This window comes from Mandrillus leucophaeus, unplaced genomic scaffold, assembly GCF_000951045.1.
Source record: "Mandrillus leucophaeus isolate KB7577 unplaced genomic scaffold, Mleu.le_1.0 Scaffold189, whole genome shotgun sequence".
Lineage (NCBI taxonomy): Eukaryota > Metazoa > Chordata > Mammalia > Primates > Cercopithecidae > Mandrillus > Mandrillus leucophaeus.
Window position 1 is genome coordinate 3964320 of NW_012101909.1, and position 26663 is coordinate 3990982.

The following is a 26663-nucleotide window of genomic DNA, read 5'->3' on the forward strand; positions in this document are numbered from 1 at the left end:
TTTTATCTGTTTTTGCTTTTTCTTCCTTTCTGTCTTTATATGTTGGCCTATGCTATATCCTGGATATTGGCAAAAATTTAACCTTAGATGTTTAGATGACATTTAATAATTTTCTACAATTTCAATAGAAATAATCAGCAATTTTGAAAGCCATGACTGCGCATCAAATTCACTAAATATGGCTGTATGCCAAAAGTGAATAAGTAGGTTATAGTTCAATTAAAAATAATTAATTTCAGTAAAAGATGGAAGGGGTTAGAAAAATGTGCAAACAAGACTAAATTAATTTCAGTAATTCCTAACTGGGATTATCCACTGTTACCTAAAAAATAACATTTTAATAGTTGTGGTTTGACTCACTAAACTATCATTGACTTTTCCTTTCTTTATTGGTGGTTATCTTCTCAGATATTGAATGATTTCCTAAGTTAACCTTTCAAATTTTTTTTTCTTCCTTGCCACTATTAAATCATATTGTTAAACTTTGATCTTAATTTCTCCACCATTGCTTATGAGTGTGTGTCCTGCTTTCTAAGGCAATATACTCTAAAAAGAGACAAAACAGCATGACTATTATATGATTTCAGATGCTCAGGGAAGGACACAGGTGATTTTGCCCCTTTCATAACTCCCTGGAGTATAGAACGGTATTTGGTTCCATTCACAGAGGTAAGTCTTTAAACTACATATATCCTCAAGAGAAGTCACAAAAATATTTTATTTCAATATGTGCTATAAGAAACTGTTACTAGTTTTTCACTTGAGAGTAGATATGAGTTTGTGAAAGGAAGAGGAGAAAAACAGTAAGCAGATGAATGTTAAATTCGTGTGACGAAATGGCTACAGTGAAGTCAGGGAAGTTTACATAAAGCAAGGATGAGGAAGCAAAGATATAGTTCATCTTTTTGTGGGGAGACCGGGCATGTTGATTGCTACATGTGGATTTTTGGCATTGGAAGTGACACCCGATACAGGGTTCAGTGATGTGGAAGTCAGAGGTATTTTATCTGGGGTAGAGAACAGGGTTATAGCATCTAATAATTGAAAGGAATCTTGCAGGTCAGGGAGTTCTATACTTTCCAATCTTTACTCCACTATTCTGACACTACATAGTTATTCCAGCCCCTTGAACTATCCCTAGCTGAGTTATATATATATATATAATCGGACTCCTCATATGCTGTGCAGCTTCTAGGATTCTCGAGTGAAATCTGGGACTTGTATCTTCTACGTTTCATTTGCTAAGGCTGAGACCACGGTGAAGAACATTTGGAAATGCATATTCATTTTACGTAAAAGTTCAAGAAGTTCACATTTCATATACATTGTCTTCATACAATCTTTATGCAGAGCTTTTTCTTCTTTCTTCCTACTAACCATCTATTTTTTCAATATGTATACTGCGATAAAAGAAACAGCTCAGAATTAATATGTTACTGTAAATACAAAGGGTAAGTGCAAATCTTTGAGATAGAATTTAGAGTAGATAGTTAAAAAGTTAAAGATTACTCAGAATAATACTCAGGTTTTATTTTTAAAAGACCCATAGATGCATCTTAAATCTATGCATAGTTTATCTCTAATTTCACTTATTTTTCTTCTTTAAGTCCAATTGCCAGTCACATTCTTCTCTCTTATAGGCATCTATAAGCATGTGTAGGCATTTATTAACATGTGGTTGAAAATGCGTTTACCTTTGTAAAACATATAGCAATGTTACGTTTACGTACACACATAACTTTTGGTAAACTTTTTTGACATACATATATATGTGTATATATATAGCAGAGTACACAAATTATAACATGTCAACTTAATGAATTAAAAACAAATAAAAAACCTTATATCCTCTCCCCGATCAATATAGAGAATATCAACAACCCTGAAACCGCCTATGTGCTCCATACCAGTTACCGACCCCTACAAATATAATCACTATATGAATTTTACCACTATTGACTAGTTTTTCTTGTTTCATAAAATTTAAATAAGTGGAATCACATATTAAGCACTCTTTTTTCTGTTTGGTTTCTTTCATTTAACATTGTATTTACTAAATGTATTTTGTTATATGTAGCAATATTTCCTTTTTCATTTCTGTATAATATCCTACTGAATACACTTATTTATCCAATTTAATATTGATAGGAAAAGCCAGCTGTTTCTAATTTTTGGCAACTGCAAATAATGCCACTATGAACACTCCAGTCATTTAAATTTAGAATTTAGCAATAGGTGGAATTGGAGGGCCTTAATGTGTGACTATGTTCTGCTTACTAAATACTGTAAAATATTTTCTATAAATGTTTGTACTAATATAAACAACCTAAGACAGAGGCTCTTGTTGTCTTCTATTTTTGCAAAACTTAGAATCTACTCCACTGATCCTTTTGGTAGGTGTGTAGCACTATCCATTATGTGTGATTTTAATTTGCATGATTTTAGTGACCGCCGATGCCAAGCTACTTTCCTATGATCATCTACCTGGGATATAATATCTTTCGTAGTAAAGTGTCTCTACAAGACTTTTGTCCATTTTTAATTGAAATATCTGTCTTTTAAACATTGATTTTTCTTTAAATATTTTGGATACAATTCCTACATCAGGATTATACATTGCAAATATACCCTCTAACTTCTACTCTGTGGCTTGCCTTTTTTGTTCTCAAGTCACCTGTAATCTGTATTCTTCCCTCTTTTTTTCCTGTCAATGTTATCAGGAATTGTATACCTGGAGAGTATAAACCATATACTCTCTAAGCACATTTTGAGCTATTTTCTGTAGATCTTGATATGACATGTTATCATTATCATTCAGCTCACAATATTTTCCTCTAATTTCTATTGAGATTCTTCTGTGATCCATGTTCAATGTTCTCTTGTAAAGATTATTGGGTATGGTAGTTGATAATTAGGTCAAATTTATTAATTCGTTTAAAAAGTCTATATCTGTACTGATTTTGCTTGCTTTTTGTATCAGTTATGACAAAGTTTGGGTGAGTTTTCTTTATGATGTGGATTTTTTTATTTCTCATATAGTTCTTCCATGTTTGGCTTTATATCTCCTAAAGCTATATTAATGGGCACAAATTTAAAAACTTTATATCTTCCTTACATAGCGAGAAATTTATCACTCTAACCTATATCGCTCTGATAAAATGTTTTTTTTTTTTCTAATTCCAGTTTGTCTGAAGTAAAAATCTACTTTTCTCACACACATGTCTATCAGAATATACAGTTGTATAGATTGGTGCAAAAGTAATTGCGGCTTGTGTGGTTAAAAGTAATGTCAAAAACCTAAATTACTTTTGTACCAACCTAACAGAATATATATTATATACATGGTATATATATTCATATATATATATATTTCCACCCTTTGGTGAGTGTACAAGAGGTAGGATATTTTTCTTTTCACTTTGTTGTTTTTTCATTTTTAAATTTTGTGTCTCATAAGCAGTATAGAATTAGTGAGTTCGGTTTTTATCTTTTTCCTAGTCTGACAAACTTTTATTTTATTTTTAAAAGGAATATTTAGTAATTAATTAATGTAATGATACTTTTAGGTTAATATAATCCAAATTGTTACTTATATTCTGTTAAACCACTTATTTCTCTCTCTTTTCTATTCTTTTTTTCTTTTAGCTTTTATTAGCTTTTTGGCACTTCTTAATTATATTTTTCCTGCTGTTGTTTATAACTATCTTGGAGATTACAACTCAACTATAAGTTATTACTTTTAACATTTCCCGGATTTTAAAACATTGGAACCAAACTTATTCCATTTTACCCTTTAAATTATTGTTGGCCATATATTTGAAATCCCTCTATATGTTAGCTCACACCATGCATATTTATTATTAATATTAATTTATACTTAGACGTGTTTTACCCTTTTCCATGTTTTTTGTTTTGCTCTGCATTTGGGTTTTGTCTGTGAACACTTTCCTTTTATTAGTCAATATTTGCCATCAATGGATTTTCTAAGTTTCCACTTTTCTAGAAAGTTCTTTCTTTCATCTTGACTTTTGCTGTCATTAAATTTTAGATTGGCAGTAGCATTTTAAAGTTGCTATTCTACTGTCTTCAGACATCTGTCATCTCTATTAAGATGTTGGATGAGTCTTATTGCTGCATTTTAAATGTTATTATCTTATCTTCTAATTGTTTTCAGTATGTTTTTCTTTGCCTTTTGGTCTTAGTCATTTAACTATGAGACTTTATGTGGTTTTATTTTAATCCTGTTTGGAGTTTTTAGTGTCTTTAGAATATACTAGCTGATCTTTTTCATTGTGTTGAGAAATTTCATTGTCATGTTTTTTTCTTCAAATATTGCTTCTATTTCATTTTGTCTTTCCCTCACTTCTGGGTTGCCAAATTGTACTTCTGCTACTACTGTTTACCATGTTTCATTATATCTCTTAACCTCTTTTCTGAATTTTCCACACTTTCATTGCTCTATTTTAGTCTGGATATTATTTATAGACTTTTCTTCTGGTTCACAAATCCTCTCTATTACTTTATTCAATCATGATGTTCATTTACTCCTTATTTGGGGCAAAACTGTATTTTCTAGGTCTAGAATGTTAGTCTCAGTTTTCTAAATTCTAATTATCTGGTAAATAACTTCATCTTATTATCTCTTATCAATATTAATGACAGTTGTCTATGTCATTACTCTATTTACCTATTTTTATTGCATACTTCCTACTTGATATTTTTAACTCTATGCTGGACATTGTGTATAAAAAATTGTAGCAGCCCTCGGTGTATCCACTCAAGAACTAAGATACATGGAGCCAGAGTTATGTTTCTATAGGGTTCATTCTACAGACGATTTATCTGTTCTCCTTGGTGTAGTTCTTCAGTAGTCCCAACTAGAGCCTGTGGAGATTATTAAGAATTCTTTGTTTGTTTGTTTGTTTGTTTGTTTGTTTGATGGAGTCTCACTCTGTCACCAGGGTGGAGTGCAGTGGCATGATCTCGGCTCACTGCAACCTCCACCTGCCGGGTTCAAGTGATTCTGCTGCCTCAGCCTCCCGAGTAACTGGGACTACAGGCATGCACCACCATGTCCAGCTAATTTTGTATTTTTAGTGGAGACCGGGTTTCACCATGTTGGCCAGTATGGTCTCCATCTCTCTACCTCGTGATCCGCCCGCCTCGACCTCCCAAAGTGGTGGGATTACAGGCGTGAGTCACTGCTCCGGGCCAAGAATTATTTTCATTGATGGATAATACGGCATACATTTTATATCCTCAGCACCATGAATCAAGTGAAGCCATCATTTTGTTTTTCAGTAGTTTTCTGCTTAGCGTCTAAACCTCTCGCCTGAAAGTTGAAATACTGAGCAATTGTCTTGGGTCTAAAAATCACTCAGGGCAGTGACAATTTCTGTATCTTCTTCCTTTTGAGGATTCCAGCCCCTTCTGTCCTACCTGCCTAGGCATTCCCTAACTCTAATTATTGCTTCTTCAGTCCTGTGAGATTAGTAAAATACCTGCTTGCATTTCTATTTTTTAGCTCTGTTTCTTTTCCTGATTTCTCAGTTTTTTTTAATTTTCTTTTAAGAATCAGAAAATTTCCTGAGAGGAAAAGTAACTTGCAAAATGTCAGTTCACCTCTCTATAGTTTCCGTTGTATCTTGGCCCTAGAATCTTTAGTTGCCTCATCAATTCATAAATGCTGCAATACAAAGTTTTTCAAACACATTTCCTATGGCTTTCTAATTGTTTTTGGCAGGTCTGCCACAAATAAAGTACACTGTAACCTAAATGGTGTTTTCCTATAACTCTAATTATCTAACATAACATTTTATAAGGTATAAGTGTATTGGAATATATATGTATTTTAGATATAGATAGATATACATATAGGTACAGATATAGATATAGATATAATTGGTTGCTTTTAACTTCAGAATTACAGAATCCTAACTCAATTTATTCGTTCATTTTACAATGGATATTTATAGGTTGTCTTCAACTTCCTGATATTACAATGCTGCCAAGTATATTATCAAACATGGAACCTCCTGGCCCTGTGTAAAACTTTCTCTGTTATTTATATGTGTTAGTGAGGAGATTGTTGGTTTGTTGCCTTGTTGGATGTGCACACACATGAACACACTTACATACACACATATATATATACTTTCAATGGTGTTCTACTACATAATCATCGAAGATTATAGTTTCTTAATTTTAAGTCCATATCTTTTAAAAAAAAAGCATATGTTTTAATATCTTCTCACTTTTCTTCGAATTCCTAGTAATCCTATGATAAATATCTGAGGAAATATCTCTGTTCTCTAAGACTTTTCATGCCTTGAAAATAACTTGAATTTTACAGTTTGAATTTTTAAAGAATGATGGTAAAATTTTGTCATCCCAGATAAATGGCCCAAACCTGGAATTAAAATGGTCTGTAAGTGGTTGGAAGAAGTGATAATGTCTGTAATTAGCAGTTATGTTGCTGTATATTTCTCATCAATATTTTTCACAATTTTGCTTTATGCATTTGATGGTAAGCTATTTGGAGCATAAGCCTTAAAAAAGATTGCTCTTTTATTGTCAGTATATACTTTCACATTATAAAATTGTGTATTTTATTTCTTTTGATGTTTTATTCTTGACTTTTTTCCTCCCCAAAACAGGGTCTCACTCTGTCACCTAGGCTGAAGTGCAGGTAAGTGATCATGGCTCATTGCAACCTTGGCCTCTTGGGCTCAGATGATCCTTCCACCTTCACCTCCCAAATAGCTGGGACCACAGGCGCATGCCACCATACCCAAATACTTTTTGTAATTTTTGCCGAGACGGGACTTTGCCACATTGCCCAGGCTGGTCTAGAACTCCTGAGCTCAAACGATCTGCCTGTCTCGGCCTCTTGAAATGCTGGGATCACAAGTATGCCAGCATGCCCAACCCTCCAAAATTTCTGGGATCACAGGCGTGCCACCAAACCTGGCCAGTTTTATTTTTGACTTTTTAACTTAAACTTAATCTTTTTCATTTATCTATGTTTAATAACTCATTGTGGGCCGGGCGCGGTGGCTCAAGCCTGTAATCCCAGCACTTTGGGAGGCCGAGATGGGCGGATCACGAGGTCAGGAGATCGAGACCATCCTGGCTAACACAATGAAACCCCGTCTCTACTAAAAATACAAAAAAAATTAGCCGGGCGTGGTGGCGGCGCCTGTAGTCCCAGCTACTTGGGAGGCTGAGGCAGGAGAATGGCGGGAACCCGGGAGGCAGAGCTTGCAGTGAGCCGAGATCGCGCCACTGCACTCCAGCCTGGGCGACAGAGCGAGACTCTGCCTCAAAAAAAAAAAAAAAAAAAAAAACTCATTGTGCATTCTGTTATTTCAGTGTTTTAGCCACTTTTATTTCAGTATTTTTACTGTGAGCAGCATATGGTTAAACTTTATTTTTTAACTCAGTGTAAGATCTTTCACCTTGGAATCTGTCACTTTTCCATGCTTACTTAGATGATTAGATTTTACTCACGTTATCTGCTCGTTTTTCTTTTTTATCATTTTTATGATTCATTTTAACCTTACTCTTGCTTCCTGTTTTTTTATATCTGTCTATTTTATGTAAGACTATATATAATCCAGTAATTTTTGAGCTTTAATCCATGCCAGTTTTACCAGTGTTTATCTTTATATTTTCAAAATAAATATTGTCTAATAATAAAACTTTTGTTACATCTCCATTACCTGAAATGAATAATTTACTATACTTCTGCTCTGCCCAATCCCAGTTTTTTAGTGATAATGGAAGACTAAGAGAGGTCTTACTTAGGAATAGACTGAAAAAAGGAGGGAGAGGAGCTAGCAAGAAATACATTCAAGATAAACTGAAAGACAAAAATCTTCTAGGAAGACTCTAGATCAAATTATTGTTGAGATATCAAGACTTAGGAATTTGTGAAGTTTATTCAAAGGCCACAGTGTGAAGGCAGGTCTAAAAAGTAAAAACAAAATGGATACAGGAGTCATAAAAAAAATTAGTTCATAGAAGATAAAAAAAAGTAAGAATCTTGTGGAATATTGGGTGTTTGCATTAATGAAGGCCTTTGGTTTGTCTTTTTGGGAATTGTTGGTATATAGATTAAGGATATGTCAACTTGGCTTAAAAGACTTCACTAGAGATAGTGCTGTAAGAATTTAAATCAGAAGAAATCCATGAGTGCTGATAAGTCAGAAACTTCATAGTACAAATGAAACTTCAACTGATTCTTAAAGGATAAAGAATTTACAGAGAGATACAGGGAAACAAAGAATGCAATCTGTGTAAGAATCATAATGAATCCATAGTGAGGGGGGAAAGGTCAATAAGAATAGACTGAATAAGATAAATGTGATGGCTGTAGAGTAGTGTTGACTAGAGTTTGTAGAAAGAACAAGGCAAAATAAATATGTATGTAATTATGATCTGATAAGAATTTTTGTCTAGTTCTAGAGAAAAAGCTGTCAATTTCTTCTGCAGTGTATAAGCCCCATGAAGAAAAAGATCATTTTTTTCATTTTGACAAATATAAATCCCTCACTTTGCAAAAATGTAGTGATATATGTCTAATATGTGTTGAAAGAAAATAAAGAAAAGAATGTAAGCTTTATGTATGTATGTATGTATGTATGTATTTATTTGGTGGTTTGGATTTACTGCCATGTGAACTATTAAATGTACATAGTAAATGTTGAATGTGTTAAAGAAAAACAAATGTAGTAAAGGGATTTCTGTGATACCAAATGAGGAGGCATTTGTCTTGCAGTATTTTTACTTGGGTGTGTTTGTAATATAAATCTATTCCATTAGCATTAGAGTCAGCATTCATAATATAATAATACGGAATATTGAAACAATTATCCATTTCCCGTTATCAGATACTTCAGTCTACTCCACCCACATACCAGTGGGTAAAATGATATTTTAGTAAAATGATATTTTATTACTAATGTAGGTATTACTAAAGATTACTGAAGATCATGGTAATGTTTTCATAACCTTTTGAAATTATATTTTTCTTGGCATGAGTTTCTAAATACATTCACCAATAATATTTTTCAAAGAAGGGAACAGAGAAAATATAGACTGAATTATGCAATTAATAAATAACATAAACAATAATTTAAAAATCAAAATATATACTAAATTAAATTGTTATAAAATAGAACAAAAACAATCATGTAATTAGTCATCAATAGCTTTCAGATTAAACTGAATTGCTTAAAACTAAATTCAAGTGTTCTGTTAATTGTTTCTCAAATTATATATAGACATTTGCAATTGGAAAAGAAAGTAATGTAAAAGTTGAACCACTTTAACAGTGAAAGAATCATTCTGAAGTAAATACTGCCGCCTGCCCTGCACAAACTGGTCTGTGTTTGCCAAAGCAAGAACTTGTTTGAGGCTGTGTGTTTTGGGTGGTGAAAAAGTGGTTACCTAGCAACAACTCCTCCTCCCAAGTCACCCCTTCTAGAGCGGTATTTTGCACGTCAGTAAATTGGTTACTTGTTTGACGGATCTAAAAAGAATAATTCAATAATGTGGTAGGGTGTGAATCTCAATCATAAAATCTTACAGGTTTTTCTCTGTGTGGGGTCTGTCTACTGCTCACTCCTCATCTGGTGTTGCTAGAAGCTTGTCTAAAGAGACTGAATAATACCTAAAATGTTATTCATCAAATGAAAGTAAAGAAAACTTCAGACATTTAATTAATAACAGTTCTTTTCAGTTTGCTTATAAAGCAAGCAATGAAATAGTTACTTAGTCCACAATAGCATTAGCTCTGGGCAAGAGGTAATCTTATCACGATGCTTCCTCAGATGTCAGACAGCAAAGGATGGAGTGGGTTTCATAGAAATAGAGTTTAAACAATCTGTACAGTTTACAGATAACAGCATTTTACTATCTGAAGGTAAAATTAATGAGATACTAATTTATATAGAACATGCACATAAGGTATTTATATTTACAAAAAATGAACTTAAACATATGTTGGCAATAACTTAGCTAGAAAATATACACTTTAGTAAACATCACACCATGTATTTAGTCCACCTGTGATATGCATCACAAATAAATGCCACTTATTCTTTAACCTAATAGATATTTATTTCTAGGGACAACCCCATTGGGTGGGGTTTCCTCAATTATGCATGCATAATTGAGGTAATCTGAATAAAGCGAAATGATAAAGACACAACCACAGACTCTGCCAGTGGAAAAATTAAATACAGCAAATTAGTTTGTGTGTTTTCATAGCATGAAGATAGAAAGTTTAAAAAAATGTGTCAGAGGAACATTCAAATGCCAAGTATGTGGGAGCAAATAGAATGGCAAAGAAAAAAGACTGGTTTATAAAATTTTCCATGATGCAAAGAACTGAAGCCAATTTCTCCCCAGACAGAGCCTTGATGCTCTGGGTTGCTGCTAGCCAATGTGCAGGGACCTGCCACTTGCACAGTAGCTTTCTGAGACTCACCCTATATCCCTTCTCCCACATCCCAGCACACACTGAATGTCATTTGCTTATTAACTCCAGAGCAAAGAAATTCTTTGCAGAGCAATAATTGACAGTTGGAGTTACAGCCTGACTTCTTTCCTTTGAAAAATTGCTAAGCATTTGTTTTAGAAAGGCACACTCTTCAGATTCAAATGAATCAGAATCTGACACCATATTTTTCCCAGTTTTTCACCTCGAGAATATCATCAGTTTAGGAAAAGGAATGTTTTCCTTTGAAATAACCAATGCTACCAATGTTACCTCAGATGTTGGCCTGATTATTGGAACTATTTTGTACAAGCATACTAGAAGTCAGGCCTTTTAACCATAAATGTCATTTCAGAAGCAGTCTCATTATATGCAAAAGTCATAACTGAGAGTGAGTCTGAATATCCAAGGAATTATTTCCATCTGTTCCTAAGTGCTTTAACTGGTCAAATGTCAGGTATTAAAGGGAAGAGAACTGACAGATCAGGAAGGATCAACTGTACCAGCAAAATATTTAGACTAATAATTTATTAGAACATAAAGGATTATATGAAGAAACTATCTTATGTCAAATGGATCAATTTGTAGTGAATCTTTTCTAAATGTAGTAAGTGTCATAGGTATAACATGTCAAAGAAAAAACTAAAAAGCAAGAAAATACGTTTTTGCATCTTAAAATGAGTCATTTGAACCAGAAATTTCTCCTCTGTAAGTCACGTTATTCTGATAACTCAGAAACACAATTTTATTCATCTAGGTGATCAGGAGATTTTATATTAGGAACTGACAGGGATCAGTTTCGGGGCTCATCTCGGTAAGCCTCTGAGCCCCCACAAAACAGCAAAGCTAATCTCTAGTGGTCCAACAGTTAAAACAATTGATGAGCGTGTGTTGAATCCTCAAGAGAGGAGGGAGGAAGCAAGAAGGAAAGCTTGAAGGGAGGAGGGGAGGGGGGCAGGTGCTGATTTCAGCCCTGTAGCGTCAGGATTGCGTCAATTCGGGTTCCAGCCACGTCTGGAGGCTCGGAGACGAGCTTCTCAGAAGAGCCAAAACAGGAACCGAGGTGGCAAATCACTGTGCGAGGGCGAGTGGACCTCCCTCTTTGCCTCCTCCCTGTTCCAGGAGCTGGTCCCCTGGGCTCTGCGCTGTTGTTTTCAGCGCTCAGAAAGCCGGCGCTTCAGATCCAGACAAGTGAATCCAGCCAGGCAGTTTTTTCCTTCAGCACCTCGGACAGAAACACGCAGTAAAAAATGGCTCCGATCACCACCAGCCGGGAAGAATTTGGTAAGCAAGTTACTGAACTTATGACTGCGGTTGTTCCTTGAATACTCTGGGGTGGGCTGTTTATTCATTTATTTTTTCCCTGGTTGTTGAATACAGATTTCCTAGGTAGTTAATTTAAAAGGAAAATGAGAATGGCAGTCAGGCAATTGTGGCTTACTTCTGCGGCTTCTCTCCCTTCCTTGGTATCTCTCTCCTTAAAACTGTCTTCTGTTAGAGAGAATTTACCTTCAAGAAGTTCTTAAATTTTCAGGTACTTCTGTAAATTGCAGCACGCACTGAGTAAAGGAAAAGGGTTTTGTTTTTCCCATGTTGGTTTCATCTATTTTGTAGGTAAATCTATATTTTATTAGGAGAAGCTAAATATATCTCCGGTTACGTTGGGGCTTGATCTTGGTTAAAGAAAGCAACTTGTCTATTGGGGTTTGGCAATGTATATTTTATTACAGGGTGTTCCATATGGGTGTTTTTGTCTGCTATATTTTTCTAGTATCTTTGAAATATGTTGCTAGTGAAAGACAGAATCATATGGTAGTAGGGTTAAAGGGAGTTTCAAAATGCACTGGCTCAGCCTATTTCATTTCACTGCTGAGCTAACCTAGAGAGATGAGGGAAGTATTGTGGGTTGCACAATTAGCTGAAAGCTGCTGGAAACTTGAATTAGGGCTCCAATTTTCCCCTTCGGTTTTCCTTTTCTTACACCAAGTTTTTGGTTTCAGTACATAAAATTAGATGTAATTCGTAGGATAAAAAAGTACTATTTTTAGAACCCAATATATTACAAGTGAAAAAGGTCAGAATTTTACTAACATGTATTTTGTAAATCATGAAATTTCATAGAAGTTTGTGAAGAAGAGTGATATCTACAGATGTATGATAATTGTTATTAAACTGAATAAAATAACTATGATCTTGGCTTTCAAGATTATAAGACCTTATCAGTAGAGAATACATAGGGAGTAGATAAGTGTTTCCATGTTATATAAAATGTTTGCCATTTGACATAAATATCAAATAGGGACAATTTATGATATTATATTCATAAATGAATTTCTTTCCCAGCCTTCCATTTGGGTTATTGGGTTTATTTTGGTATGACATTTATTCCCAATTCTTCATTTGAAACCTGAATGATTTTCTAAAACGGAGGAATTTTTAGAGACTGTACTAGTGAAAATATGTTCCAGCATGGTCTATCAGTCTACTTATAAAAATGATTTTCTGCTGTTTTTATTGTTTTTACATTGACTAAAGAACTGTCTCAGTTCATGACTTTGCTTTTGCTCCCTAGCTTTGGGTTATTATAGTCCAGGAATGTGGGTGCATTTTTTTTTTTTTCACAAAGACTTGAATAGAAGCAAAAACTGAAAAGCTGGTACTAAGTTTAGCAGATTATCTTTAGCTCTTGCTTTATATTATAGTAGTCACTGTTTCTTTTTTCTACCTAGAGAAGTCAAAGGTTTATTTCATCTTTACATGATTCAGTTTCTATACATTAAAATACAGGATTTTTATTGCGGTTTTATTGGATTTTTTACCTTCTACTTCATTTGTCTTTTCTTAACCTTACATTCTCTGAGTTCAGTTTTATAATTATGAAGTAGATTGGCAGAAGATTTGGGGGGATGGGGAAGGGAAGTAACAAAAGACTGGATTTCTTGTTGTTATTTAGAAAAGTTTTAACCCTTTCTGGGCTGGAACTTATAACTTTATTATTCACTATTTAGGATAAAAAGCATATTGCAATGGAACAAAATGTATATAATATTACATTAGTTGTATTCACTTTGATGATATTAAGCCTTGACTCTATTGATTCACTATGTACCGATGTAATAATACTGCTTTTGCTTCCATAGTGTTACTAACCATTTGTTTAAGAAAGATGCTTACACATAAAATAGGATAAGCCTTATGCATAATCGATATCACCTAATATCAGTAATTTAATGTGCCATTATTCAAGAAAATAATGACAATTTCAGTTTGATTATCATTTGCCATGCCATGTGCTAGCGGAAGAAACAGTTATAGATAAGATTGAACTCTAAATTTGACTGTTCTCATTATATGTCAAGGAATGCTGATTCACTTATACCTATTGTTCTGTTTTTATCTTAGTTAAGTTTAATAAATTTATACTTTGAAAATTTCAGTGTTTGAGAAATTTGGGGTTGTCATACAGAGGGATGGTAGTGTTACAAGTTACAAAATATTGGTACCCTGTTACTCTTCGGTTTTTGTTTTATTTTTCTCTAATATATGTGTATTTCTTTTACCACTGTTCCATAATTGGGATGAAAATTATTAATGAGTTTGTGGCAATGCCAAATACTGTTTCAGAATTTCCTACAATTAAGTGAACCACTGGGTCCCTAAGTGTTTGCTGCTTGAATTCTGGGTAAAGAACTACTTAGAATTCCAGTAAAAATTGATGCTCTGGAAAGCCTCAAAATGACAATAAAAAATAGTGAAATTAGTACTGATCCATCATATCATAGTTGTCTCATGTTACCTGAGAAAACAAAGATAGGTCAGAGTCATTAAGCATTCCCCCGTATCTGATTCAGGACCATTTCTGTCTTTTCATTTCACTAATGAAAAACTACTGAAATGAAAGAGTTTCGACTATACTTTATGTTTTTCCTGTGGGGATGTGTTTGTATCTGAAGTTAGTGTGATATATATATCAGTTGGAAAGTAATTCAATCTATTCAACCTATAGCAATTGCTAGCTCTATTAGGCTTTTCAAAAGGCTCGTCTCTCCAGCTCTGCTTCTTTAATGTATATTATTGGTCATTTGATTTTTCAGATGAAATCCCCACAGTGGTGGGGATCTTCAGTGCATTTGGCCTGGTCTTCACAGTCTCTCTCTTTGCATGGATCTGCTGTCAGAGAAAATCATCCAAGTCTAACAAGACTCCTCCATACAAGTTTGTGCATGTGCTTAAGGGAGTTGATATTTACCCTGAAAACCTAAATAGCAAAAAGAAGTTTGGAGCAGATGACAAAAATGAAGTAAAGAATAAGCCAACTGTGCCAAAGAATTCATTGCATCTGGATCTTGAAAAGAGAGATCTCAATGGCAATTTTCCCAAAACCAACCTCAAACCTGGCAGCCCTTCTGATCTGGAGAATGCAACCCCGAAGCTCTTTTTAGAAGGAGAAAAAGAGGCAGTTTCCCCTGATAGTTTAAAGTCCAGCACTTCCCTTTCCTCAGAAGAGAAACAAGAGAAGCTGGGAACTCTCTTCTTCTCCTTAGAATACAACTTTGAGAAAAAAGCATTTGTGGTCAATATCAAGGAAGCCCGTGGCTTGCCAGCCATGGACGAGCAGTCGATGACCTCTGACCCATATATCAAAATGACGATCCTCCCAGAGAAGAAGCATAAAGTGAAAACTAGAGTGCTGAGAAAAACCTTGGATCCAGCTTTTGATGAGACCTTTACATTCTATGGGATCCCCTACACCCAAATCCAAGAATTGGCCTTGCACTTCACAATTTTGAGTTTTGACAGGTTTTCAAGAGATGATGTCATTGGGGAAGTTCTAATTCCTCTCTCGGGAATTGAATTATCTGAAGGAAAAATGTTAATGAACAGAGAGATCATCAAGAGAAATGTTAGGGTAATTTATTTTCAGTGCTTAAAGTATTTATAAACAATCTTTTATGTAGCTTTTTGGTGTCTGAGGAATTTTCATTAATATGATAAGCTTGTACCTATCATCCTTACCATGTTTAATTATTATTAATTATAATCTAATGGAGATCAAGGGAATAGAACAGATGAAATAAAATTTAATCCATAACTGAAATACTCAAAGCGTTTTAATGATATGAAATAAATATGCATTCTTTATGGATATTTAGATATCACTTATGTAAATACTTTTGTTAATCTCTATCATAAATATTTTGACAGACACTGCTACTTTAAAATATAGGTGAATATTTCTTATTCATAGGCAAGTTAACAAAGAGGTTTCAAGGTCAACATAATTGAATTTAAAATGGAAATTTAAAATTAAATCAATTCTTCCTGAAGATTTGGAAATTATATTGACTTTCTATGGAACTGCTTTTCAAGGAGGAGGTATCACGTCATATTCAATTATCAATGCCTATCTCTAAATTGTATAGTAGGAAATGAGTTCCTCTATTTTTGTAGTTATACTACTCTGGTAGTTCTGGGTTTATTAGAAAAAATAAGGCATCAATTAAACAAATTTAATCCCATCTTCACTTTAAATTTGAAACTCAATTGATTTCAACAGTAGTATTTCAGAATAACTTCTCTCTATAGTAGAATTATTTATAAAAATCAATAAACATACTAATTTACGTTTTTGAAACAACATAGTGTTTCAGAACTGAAAACCTGACAGCTCATTTTGACTGTCTCCTCTCCTAGTGAAATTAATGAAGGTCAAGGTTCAGAGACATTGCACAGCTTGTTTGAGACACCCGGCTGATTTAGTGGCACAGTGGGAATAAGGATCTTTCTTCTACTCTTATCCTCCTTAGAGTGCCTACTTATACAGCTGTCCCATGTTAGTTTTTGAATAAATATATTGTAGTTTTAGTTTTGTGTCAGCCATCACTCTTAGTTGCAAAGAAACACCAAGTTAATATCTTGTTACTTTCAGTCAAAAATTTTACTTTGAATTATTGGATATGTTCTCTATTGTCTTTAAAGTACAAATGAAATCTAAGTAGCATTCAAAGAAGGACGTTATGACACCGTCCCAAAACAATTCTCTCCAGTACTTAAAATCAATTCATTTATTGGCTTGAATGGAAATTTGCTGTTGTTAAAGAGGCAGAGAATTTTAACTCCATTATTCCTCTGTGCCAGGAAGGTAGTTGGGGTCGGAATAAATATCACTGGGACTGAGTTCAAATTTCAACATGTCGGTGGTAAAGAATTTGAAATCAAATCAAACTTATCTAATTTTTTGCATGAGTATGTGCAGAGTCATTTGACCCAACACATACTCATGCAAATAATTAGATAAGCTTTGTTACTAGTAATAACTTTGAAAAGTAGAGATGTTGTTAAAAACCAAAAGCCAAAAATAATCCTGTGTAGGATATAATTTAAATATGCTTTAAACATTTCTAAGTAATGGGTGTGGTCAATTTATTGCGAATTTTAACATCCTGTAGTACCAAACAAGACCACAAGATGGCAGGCAGTGGTTTTTCAAGCAGCGATGGTCCTGCACAAAAGCTTTTACTCTTCGATTCCTTAGAATATAAAAATAAAAATAAGTAAGAAGATTACATTTAAATGACAATGTTATTTAAACTTTAATGAAAGTACAAACTTCAAAGCTAAAAAGATAGAAATATTTAGATCACATTTCTCTTTCTTTAGAAGTCTTCAGGACGGGGTGAGTTACTGATTTCCCTCTGCTATCAGTCCACCACAAATACTCTAACTGTGGTTGTCTTAAAAGCTCGACATCTGCCTAAATCTGATGTGTCCGGACTTTCAGGTAAGAATGCTTCTGAAATACTCAGGTTCACTGTATGAGTGGAATGTATTTTACTGCAAATGAGCCCACCTACTCTTACTCTTTTATGTTTTATCTTTTCTCTAATACCTTGTTTATCTACTGTAAAAGTTAGCTTTTAGTTTTGTGACTAACTTTACAAAAAAATGAAACAAAACACTAATTGTTTGTTGTATAGAAATGAGAAACAAAATAAGCTACAGTTTAACATTACCTGAGTTCAAATCCTAACCCTTCCATTCCTTAGCAAAATATTATTGGGTATGTTTCTCAACCTCTGTACAAACTGGCCATAATACTGCTCATCCTGAGGGGCATTGTGAGAACTAGAAACACACACTTCTTCAAATATCATCTAATGTTATTACTAGTATTATTTAATGATGGAAGTTGAAAACATGGTCTTAAAAGATTAGATTATGAAGCTAAAATTGACTCATATATTGCCACCAGAAAAAGGCAAAAACATTGTGATAAAGTGGCATGAACTTAAAATCTACATTCTAACAATGACACAGAGAAGCTCAACACTAGGAAATAGAAAGCAAATCCAACCTGTGACTAAAGAAATTCATAAAAGTTAAAACTAAAAAAAAACATTGACATTGTGGACTCTAAATCCTCATTTTATGGAAAACACAGCCAAAAGTCAGGGAAATAGACTTACCCAAAGTCACACAAGTCAGTAAGTCAGTAAAGCTAGATGTTGTCTAATATATATTTTTTTCCTACTATTCTATTCTTGAACTAAGTTAATAATAATCAGAATGGGTCCATAGAACATTCTATTTTCTTTCCTTTTGTGTTACCTCTTTTCCTATCATTAATTTTTTCCCTTATTCTCTAATTTAGAACTTTTTTCTCTTATTTTCCATATTCTTCCTTATTTTCAGTTCTGTTGACAAGAGAAAGGCCAAGCTTTATCCATATTTTTCCTTTCTTTTTACTTATTTTTCTGGTAACCACATGTCATTGGCATGCCATATTCTCTAAGGGCACTGTTATCTTGATATCAGCTCTCTAGCCCAGTTATGCCATTGTAATGCCTGTTATGTTCCATTGCAGATCCCTATGTCAAAGTGAACCTGTACCATGCCAAAAAGAGAATCTCCAAGAAGAAGACTCATGTGAAGAAATGCACCCCAAATGCAGTGTTCAATGAGCTGTTTGTCTTTGATATTCCTTGTGAGGGCCTTGAAGATATAAGTGTTGAATTTTTGGTTTTGGATTCTGAAAGGGGGTCCCGAAATGAGGTAATCGGGCAGTTAGTCTTGGGTGCAGCAGCAGAAGGAACTGGTGGAGAGCACTGGAAAGAGATCTGTGACTACCCCAGGAGACAAATTGCCAAGTGGCACATGCTCTGTGATGGTTAGCATCCTAGCCATGAGTTGGAACTTAAAGGTTTTTACTAGGCAAGGAGAAATTTTCTTTCTTTCGATATTGGATTGCAAGCTTGGGAAATCAAGCTACCTTTTTTGTTGTTGTTGCTAGAAATGGATTGAATTAGTAGACCAGAAAGTAACTTCAAATGTGTTTCATGATAATTTCCCTATTTATTAGAAGAGTTGGATAAATTTTCATAAGATATTCAATTTTTCCTTCAGATGACCAGTGATATAACTAGGAATAATCAGACATTTTATGAATACTGTGCCAGAATCCCAAATTAAAAATGTGACAATCTCATTGGAACATGTCACAAAAAGTTAATGTGATTATTAAGATTTAAAAATGAAAAGTATGCCTTGCCTTGTGAAAATTTATCCATTTATCTTCAGGTTGGGGAAATCATTTTTTCTTTAATTCCAAAGATACTTAAAAAAATGTCCTCCAGTTTGTATTTATTAATTATGTCATGTGCAAATGGTTGTCCTGCATATAAAAGTATCTGGTCATTTCAGTTTGGTTTGTAATTATTTGATGCAATTTTATCATAAGGGTAACTTAGATGCATTTCAAAAGGACAGTGAACAAGCTGAGAAATGATTTTGTCAAAGGGCTGAGTTGGGAACACTGTGGCTGAAATATAATTTTTCTCCCCGCTAAGGTTACATGTGAGTCAAAATTTTGTAAAATATAGCCTCACATAAGAACCATGGCCTTGGATTATTCACTGCCTGTCACAAGCCTTAGTGTGGCCTGAGAAACCCCTATGTACCTTCGTGAAATTGTTGAATTAGCTAGTGAATAAAGAAATAAACTTCAACTAGAAATCCAGTTAGAAGCGCAATTTTCTTATAGGAAATAGGTATAGTGTGCAAGTGTACTTTTAAGGCCATGGTTTGTACCGAGTCAGCATGGCCACCGAAGTCTTCATTTAACTTATTGTCCCCCAGAAAAGACTGTGAAGATTTTTTACATTGCCAGATAAAAAGTGTTACTTAACCAACAAACAAATGTAAGACTACAAAATCGTTCAAGAGCAATTCTAACGTAATTTACATATGTTCATGCAAAATATATTTAGGCTGTCAAATTAGCACAACAAAGAATGTGTTTCACTATCTTTTCTAGGCTAATTTGTCCTGAGCTGTTGTCTATAGAGCAGTTTACAGACTTGTGTCTTGTATCATTTTCCAGTGCCAGTGTTCTGAAATTCATTCAGAACCTGTTAGATTAAAGCTGCACCCTGTGATTATTTGAAAAGAATTAACTTGAGAGTAATGTCACTATATTTGAGTTTTTAGAGAAGTATGAGTGGAACTTGAGTACAGTTGAATTATTAAATATGCAAGTTAGAAATTAAGTCTACTGAAAAATTTACATTTTGAGTCAGGTTTTGTGTCAGTACTTTAGCAGTTTTTGAGAATGTGTTTGATATCACAGTGTTTGTAAATTCTATGAAAAATGCATTTTCCAAACAACTTATACATGCTTTTTATGACTATGCCTAATGTAAAGAAAATGTATTACATTCTGTATGTACAAAGATTAAAAATCAACCTCTTTTTTGTGCTTTTAAAATGACTTTGGGATTAAAAAAGCATATTTCCCAATCATTGTCTTCATTTCACTACAAAGTCACCTCACGGCATCTTGCTCCACTCGGCATTTCTGTGAAAGCAACATGAAATGATCTGTAGTAGGTGTGTAGCTTGGGGAAGTCAAATGGCCATTTTATACATGTGCATTTGGTATCATGGGCCATGGAACAGAATATATTTTGGACCTCTGAAAATTTGTAAGGGGCCAATTCTAAGTATTCTTCACAGCAGCCAGAAGTTAATGGTGGTAGCAGCTGAGGTATGGTTGTTGGACGAGAAGGATTTTCTTTTTTTAATATGGAACAATGAAACCAACAACAAACACTTTTAAAATTAAAATGGGTAATTTGTAAATAGTTTTTAGCTTTTAAAATTTGAAGTGTTTTTGAGTGTGAAAAGTTGAGTAAAACTATTTGCAACTGGTTTTAAGAAAAGAAAGAAGAAAAACAACAAAGGAATTGAAACAGGCAGGGAGATCTTAATACCTAATTTCATCATTTCTGAAAAAATGTACTGTTTTAGAATGTATTACAATATCAATGTGAATATCTTGAATCCTGTTACAAATCCTGCACTGTATTAAACATGTAAATTAATTGTTTGTCTGATTAGCCAATCTCACCACCCAAATGGGGAGGTATCCATGTTTGAAGAACTCTGTAACTCAGTAATTGACTTGTTCTGATGTTGTAACTCAATAGAAGTGTTTTGGAAGGAAGCATGGTGTACGAGACAGTGTCTGTTCTTTTGTGCCAGCTCTGTATGATGTTTGTAAGACCATGTTTGTAAGACATGAATAAATTGCTGCTTTTGCCCAACCCATTTCAATGCAGACTTTCTGCCAATGGATTCTGTACTAAGGCTTCCCTTATTGCTGTCTGAATTTTCAAGTTTCCCTAGTGGATCTCCTTGCATAGGTTAGGGAACATTAATTAATGAGCACCGAAATCTTTAATACACCTTTTAAAAACCTCTTCGTAACAATCATCTGGAGCAGATATCATTATCCTTATCAAACAGAAGCAAAACTTGAGGATCAAGGAGCATAGACAATGGAATCAAGTAGGGAGGAGTAGTACTCAAGAGGATTTCATGGCCTGCCCTGCCCTTCCCTCCATACCATTCCACTCTCCTCAAGGGGACCTCATCAACTGACTTTGCTAGATTTTTAGGCTCTTTCTCATATTCTTTGTTATTTTTCTAAATTTTATTCACTTTTCTATATTTCATTTTCTTTTCTCACCAGTATTTTCAGCCACCATTCTTTATTTACTCTCCTATTTTTTTCCTTTATCTCATTTCTTATTTTAACATCTTTCATTACCTATTTTATATCACTGCTTTTATATTCCTTTTTCATTTTTTTTCACATCCTGACAAATATTTGGTTAATAAAATTATGTGGAACTGGATGTCTTACTTTTTCTTAAATAAGGAGGGAAAACAGACCAGAACATCTACAATACATTATATTACCATTACACACCAGCTAAGGCAAATGGGAACAACAGGATCCACCATCTAGAGAATCAGACATTTTTCACAGCTCTAGTCTTTACAGAAATATTCTATGGTAATCACATGTTGAAAAAAATGATTTTGCAAATGGAATAAAACTGGAATTTATTGCTAATTTATTTTGTTTCAAATTGTATTAATTGTGGTAAAAGTGTACACAGGCATGTTAAAAGAGTCATTACATTTTAGAATTCAAATATATTTTAAGGAAACATACCTGCCAAAAGCAACTGGAGATATGGAGGAGATTTTCCAAGGAAACTGGTCATTAGGGAAATGCTAACTAAAACCACAGTAAGATACCCTGCACACCAATTATAGTAACACAAATTAAAGTTTTGAAAATGCCAAGAGCTGATAATGTTATAGAGGAAATGGAACCCTTGTATACTGCTAAAAGGAATGTAACATGTCCAACTGCTTTGGGAAGTAAGTTATAATTTTCATAAGAAGTTAAAAACACGCCTATTACGTGACTCAGTTATTTTGCTCCTAAGTATTTACTTAAGACAAATGAATGCATATGTTTACACAAAGCCTTGCACATGAATTTTCATAGCAGCTTTACTTGTAATAGTAAAAACCTGGAATCAAGTCAAATGTTCATCAACAAGTGAATGAACAAGTAAAATGTAGTATATTTACATAATGGAATACTTCTCAGCAATAAAAGTGAATGAGCCCTTGATACATACAACGAGTACCAAAACATCCACACAGTAAGTACCAAAGTATACCAAACTGTACGCTTTAAATGTGTGCAGTTAGTTATATATACATTAAACCTCAATAAAGCTTTTTAATGGGAAATAGAAGTCAACTATAACCAAACCAAAAAAAGAAAGCAATACTAATATCACTGTCAAAAATACCATTCTCCAAAATTAATAATATTATATAACCTACTTTAAGAGCAGTTCTTTCTCGTTCTTAAGGTACATCGTCTTAAGAATGTTTAAATAGAGGATTGCTGGCAAGATGGCCAAATAGGAACAGCTCTGGTCTCCAGCTCCCAGCGAGATCAACACAGAAGGCGGGTGATTTCTGCATTTCCAACTGAGGTACCCGGTTTATTGCATTGGGACTGGTTGGACAGTGGGTGCAGCCCATGCAGGGTGAGCCAAAGCAGGGTGAGGCATCGCCTCACCCAGGAAGTGCAAGGGGTCAGGAAATTCCCTCCCCAACCCAAGGGAAGCTGTGAAGAATGGTGTACTGGGCCCAGATACTGTGCTGTTCCCACAGTCTTTGAAACCCACAGACCAGGAGATTCCCTCCAGTGCCTATACCACCAGGGCTCTAGGTTTCAAGCACAAAACCAGGGGCTTCAGGAGTTTCTATTTCGTACCCCAGTGGTGCCTGGAATGCCAGCAAGACAGAATCATTTACTCCCCTGGAAAGGGGGCTGAACCCAGGGAGACAAGTAGTCTGGCTTGGCGGGTACCACCCCCTTGGAGCCCAGAAAGCTAAGATCCACTGGCTCGAAATTCTCACTGCCAGCACAGCAGTCTGAGGTCGACCTGGGACACTCAAGTTTAGGTGGCAGGGGAGGGGTATCTGCCATTGCTGACACTTAAGTAGGCAGTTTTACCCTCAGGGTGTAAACAAAGCCTCAGGGAAGTTCAAACTGGGTGGAGCCCACCACAGCTCAACAAGACCACTGCGGCCCAGCTGCCTCTCTAGGTTCCTCCTCTCTGGGCAGGGCATCTCTGAGGGAAAAAAAAAGGCAACATCCCCAGTCAGGAGCTTATAGATAAAACCCCCATCTCCCTGGGACCAAGCACCTGGGGGAAGCGGCCACTGTGGGCGCAGCTTCAGCAGACTTAAAGGCCCCTGCCTGACAGCTCTGAAAAGGACAGTGGATCTCCCAGCACAGCGTTCAAGCTCTGCTAAGGGTCAGACTGCCCCCTCAAGTGGGTCCCTGACACCCATTTATCCTGACTGGGAGACAACTCTGAGTAGGGGCTGAGAGGCACCTCATATAGGAGAGCTCTAGCTGGCATCTGGTGGGTGCCCCCCTGGGATGAAGTGTCCAGAGGAAGGAACAGGCAGCAATCTTTGCTGTTCTGCAGCCTCCACTGGTGATACCCAGGCAAAAAGGGTCTGGAATGGACCTCCAGCAAACTCCAGCAGACCTGCAGCAGGCGAACCTGACTGTTAGAAGGAATACTAAGTAACAGAAAGGAATAGCATCAACATGAACAAAAAGGCCATCCACTCAGAGACTCCATCTGAAGGTCATCAGCATCAAAGACCAAAGGTGGATAAATCCATGAAGATGGGAGAAACCAGTGCAAAAAGGCTGAAAATTCCAAAAACTAGAACGCCCCTCCTCCTCCAAAGGATCACAACTCCTCGCCAGCAAAGGAACAAAACTGGATGGAGAATGAGTTTGACAAATTGACAGAAATAGGTTTCAGAAGGTGAGTAATAACAAACTCCTCCAAGCTAAAGGAGCATGTTCTAATCCAATGCAAGGAAGCTAAGAACCTTGAAAAAAGGTTATACGAATTGCTAACTAGAATAACCAGTTTAGAGAAGAACATAAATGACCTGATGGAGCTGAAAAACACAGTACAAGAACTTTGTGAAAGATACACAAGTATTAATAGCTGAATCTATCAAGAGGAAGAAAGGATATCAGAGATTGAAGATAATGAAATAAAGCAGAAAGTTAGAGAAAAAAAATGAAAAGGAGTGAAAAAAGCCTCCATGAAATATGGGACTATGTGAAAAGACCAAATTTACGTTTGATTGGTGTACATGAAAGTGATGGGGAGAATGGAATCAAGTTGGAAAACACTCTTCAGGATATTATCTAGGAGAACTCCACCAACCTAGAAAGACAGGTCAACATTCAAATTCAGGAAATACAGAGAACACCACAAAGATATTCCTTGAGGAGAGCAACCCTAAGACACATAATCATGAGATTCACCAAGGTTGAATTGATGGAAAAAATGTTAAGGGCAGCCAGAGAGAAATGTCGGGTTACCCACAAAGGGAAGCCCCTAACACTAACAGCAGATCTCTCAACAGAAACCCTACAAGCCAGAAGAGTGTCGGGGCCAATATTCAACATTCTTAAAGAAAAGAATTTTCAACCCAGAATTTCATATCCAGCCAAACTAAGCTTTGTAAGCAAAGAAGAAATAAAATCCTTTACAGACAAGCAAACACAGAGAGATTTTGTCACCACCAGGCCTGCCTTACAAGAACTCCTGAAGAAAGCACTAAATGTGGAAAGGAAAAACTGGTACTAGCCACTGCAAAAAACATACCAAATTGTAAAGACCATTGACACTATGGAGAAACTACATCAACTAATGGGCAAAATAACCAGCTAGCATCATGATGATAGGCTCACATTCACAGATAACAATATTAACCTTAAATGTAAATGGACTAAATGCCCAATGAAAGACATGGACTGGCAAATTGGATAAAGACTCAAGCCTCATCATTGTGCTGTATTCAGGAGACCCATCTCACCTGCAAAGACACACATAGACTCAAAATAAAGGGATGGCAGAAGATATGCCAAGAAAATGGAAAGCAAAAAGAAGCAGGAGTTGCCATCCTAGTCTCTGATAAAACAGACTATAAACCAACCAGAATCAAAAAAGACAAAGAAGGGCATTACATAATGGTAAAGGGATCAATGTAACAAGAAGAATTAACTATCCTAAATATGTATACAACCAATACAGGAGCACCCAGATTTATAAAGCAAGTTTTAGAGACCTAAAAAGAGACTTAGACTCCCACACAATAATAGTGGGAGACTTTAACAGCCCCTGACAATAATAGACAAATCAATGAGACAGAAAATCAACAAGGATATTCAGGAGTTGAACTCAACTCTGAACCAATCAGACGTAATAGACATCTACAGAACTCTTCACCCTAAATCAACAAAATATACATTCGTCTGAGCACCTTATCACACTTATTCTAAAATTGGCCACATAATTGGAAGTAAAACACTACTCAGCAAATGCAAAAGAAAGGAAATCATACAAACAGTCTCTCAGACCATAGTGCAATCAAATTAGAACTCAGGATTAAGAAACTCACTGAAAACCACACAATTACATGGAAACTGAACAACCTGCTCCTGAATGACTACTGGGTAAATAACAAAATTAAGGCAGAAATAAAGATGTTCTTTGAAACCAATGAGAACAAAGACACAATGTACCAGAATCTGCGGGACACAGCAAAAGCAGTGTTTAGAGGGAAATTTATTGCCCTAATGCCCACAAGAGAAAACAGGAAAGATCTAAAATCGACACCCTAACATCTCAATTAAAAGAACTAGAGAGGCAAGAACAAACAAATTCAAAAGTTAGCAGAAGACAAGAAATAACTAAGATCAGAGCAGAACTGAAGGAGATAGAGACATGAAAAACCCTTCAAAAAATAAATGAATCCAGAAGCTGGTTTTTTGAAAATATCAACAAAATAGATAGACAACTAGTCAGGCTAATAAAGAAGAAAAGAGAGAGGAATCAAATAGACACAATAAAAATGATAAAGGGTATATCACCGCTGATCCCACAGAAATGTAAACTACCATCAGAGAATAAAAACTTCTATACAAATAAACTAGAAAAATCCAGAAGAAATGGATAAATTCCTTTGAGGTGGTAATTAGCAGCCTACCAGGCAGAAAATGTCCAGGACCAGATGGATTCACAGCCAAATTCTACCAGAGGTACAAAGAGGAGCTGGAACCATCCCTTCTGAAACTATTCCAAACAATAGAAAAAAAGAAAATCATTTTATGAGGCCAGCATCATCCTGATACCAAAACCTGGCAGAGACACAATAAAAAAGGAAAATTTCAGGACAATATCCCTGA

General features: G+C 35.2%; 1 protein-coding gene across 2 annotated transcripts; it reads left to right on the plus strand.

Moving 5' to 3' along the window:
- Positions 1 to 11380: 11380 nt before the first annotated feature.
- SYT4 (synaptotagmin IV) lies at positions 11381 to 21102 on the plus strand. Of its 2 annotated transcripts, none has more exons than XM_011978094.1 (4): positions 11381 to 11785; positions 14596 to 15410; positions 17162 to 17282; positions 18366 to 21102. In XM_011978094.1, exons 1-4 carry the CDS (start codon positions 11752 to 11754, stop codon positions 18671 to 18673), a joined length of 1278 nt encoding a protein of 425 aa, XP_011833484.1. In that variant the 5' UTR covers positions 11381 to 11751; the 3' UTR covers positions 18674 to 21102. The 2 variants fall into 2 exon arrangements, with proteins under 2 accessions (XP_011833484.1, XP_011833485.1); XM_011978095.1 differs by having other exon boundaries at positions 11387 to 11785; positions 14650 to 15410.
- Positions 21103 to 26663: the final 5561 nt, after the last annotated feature.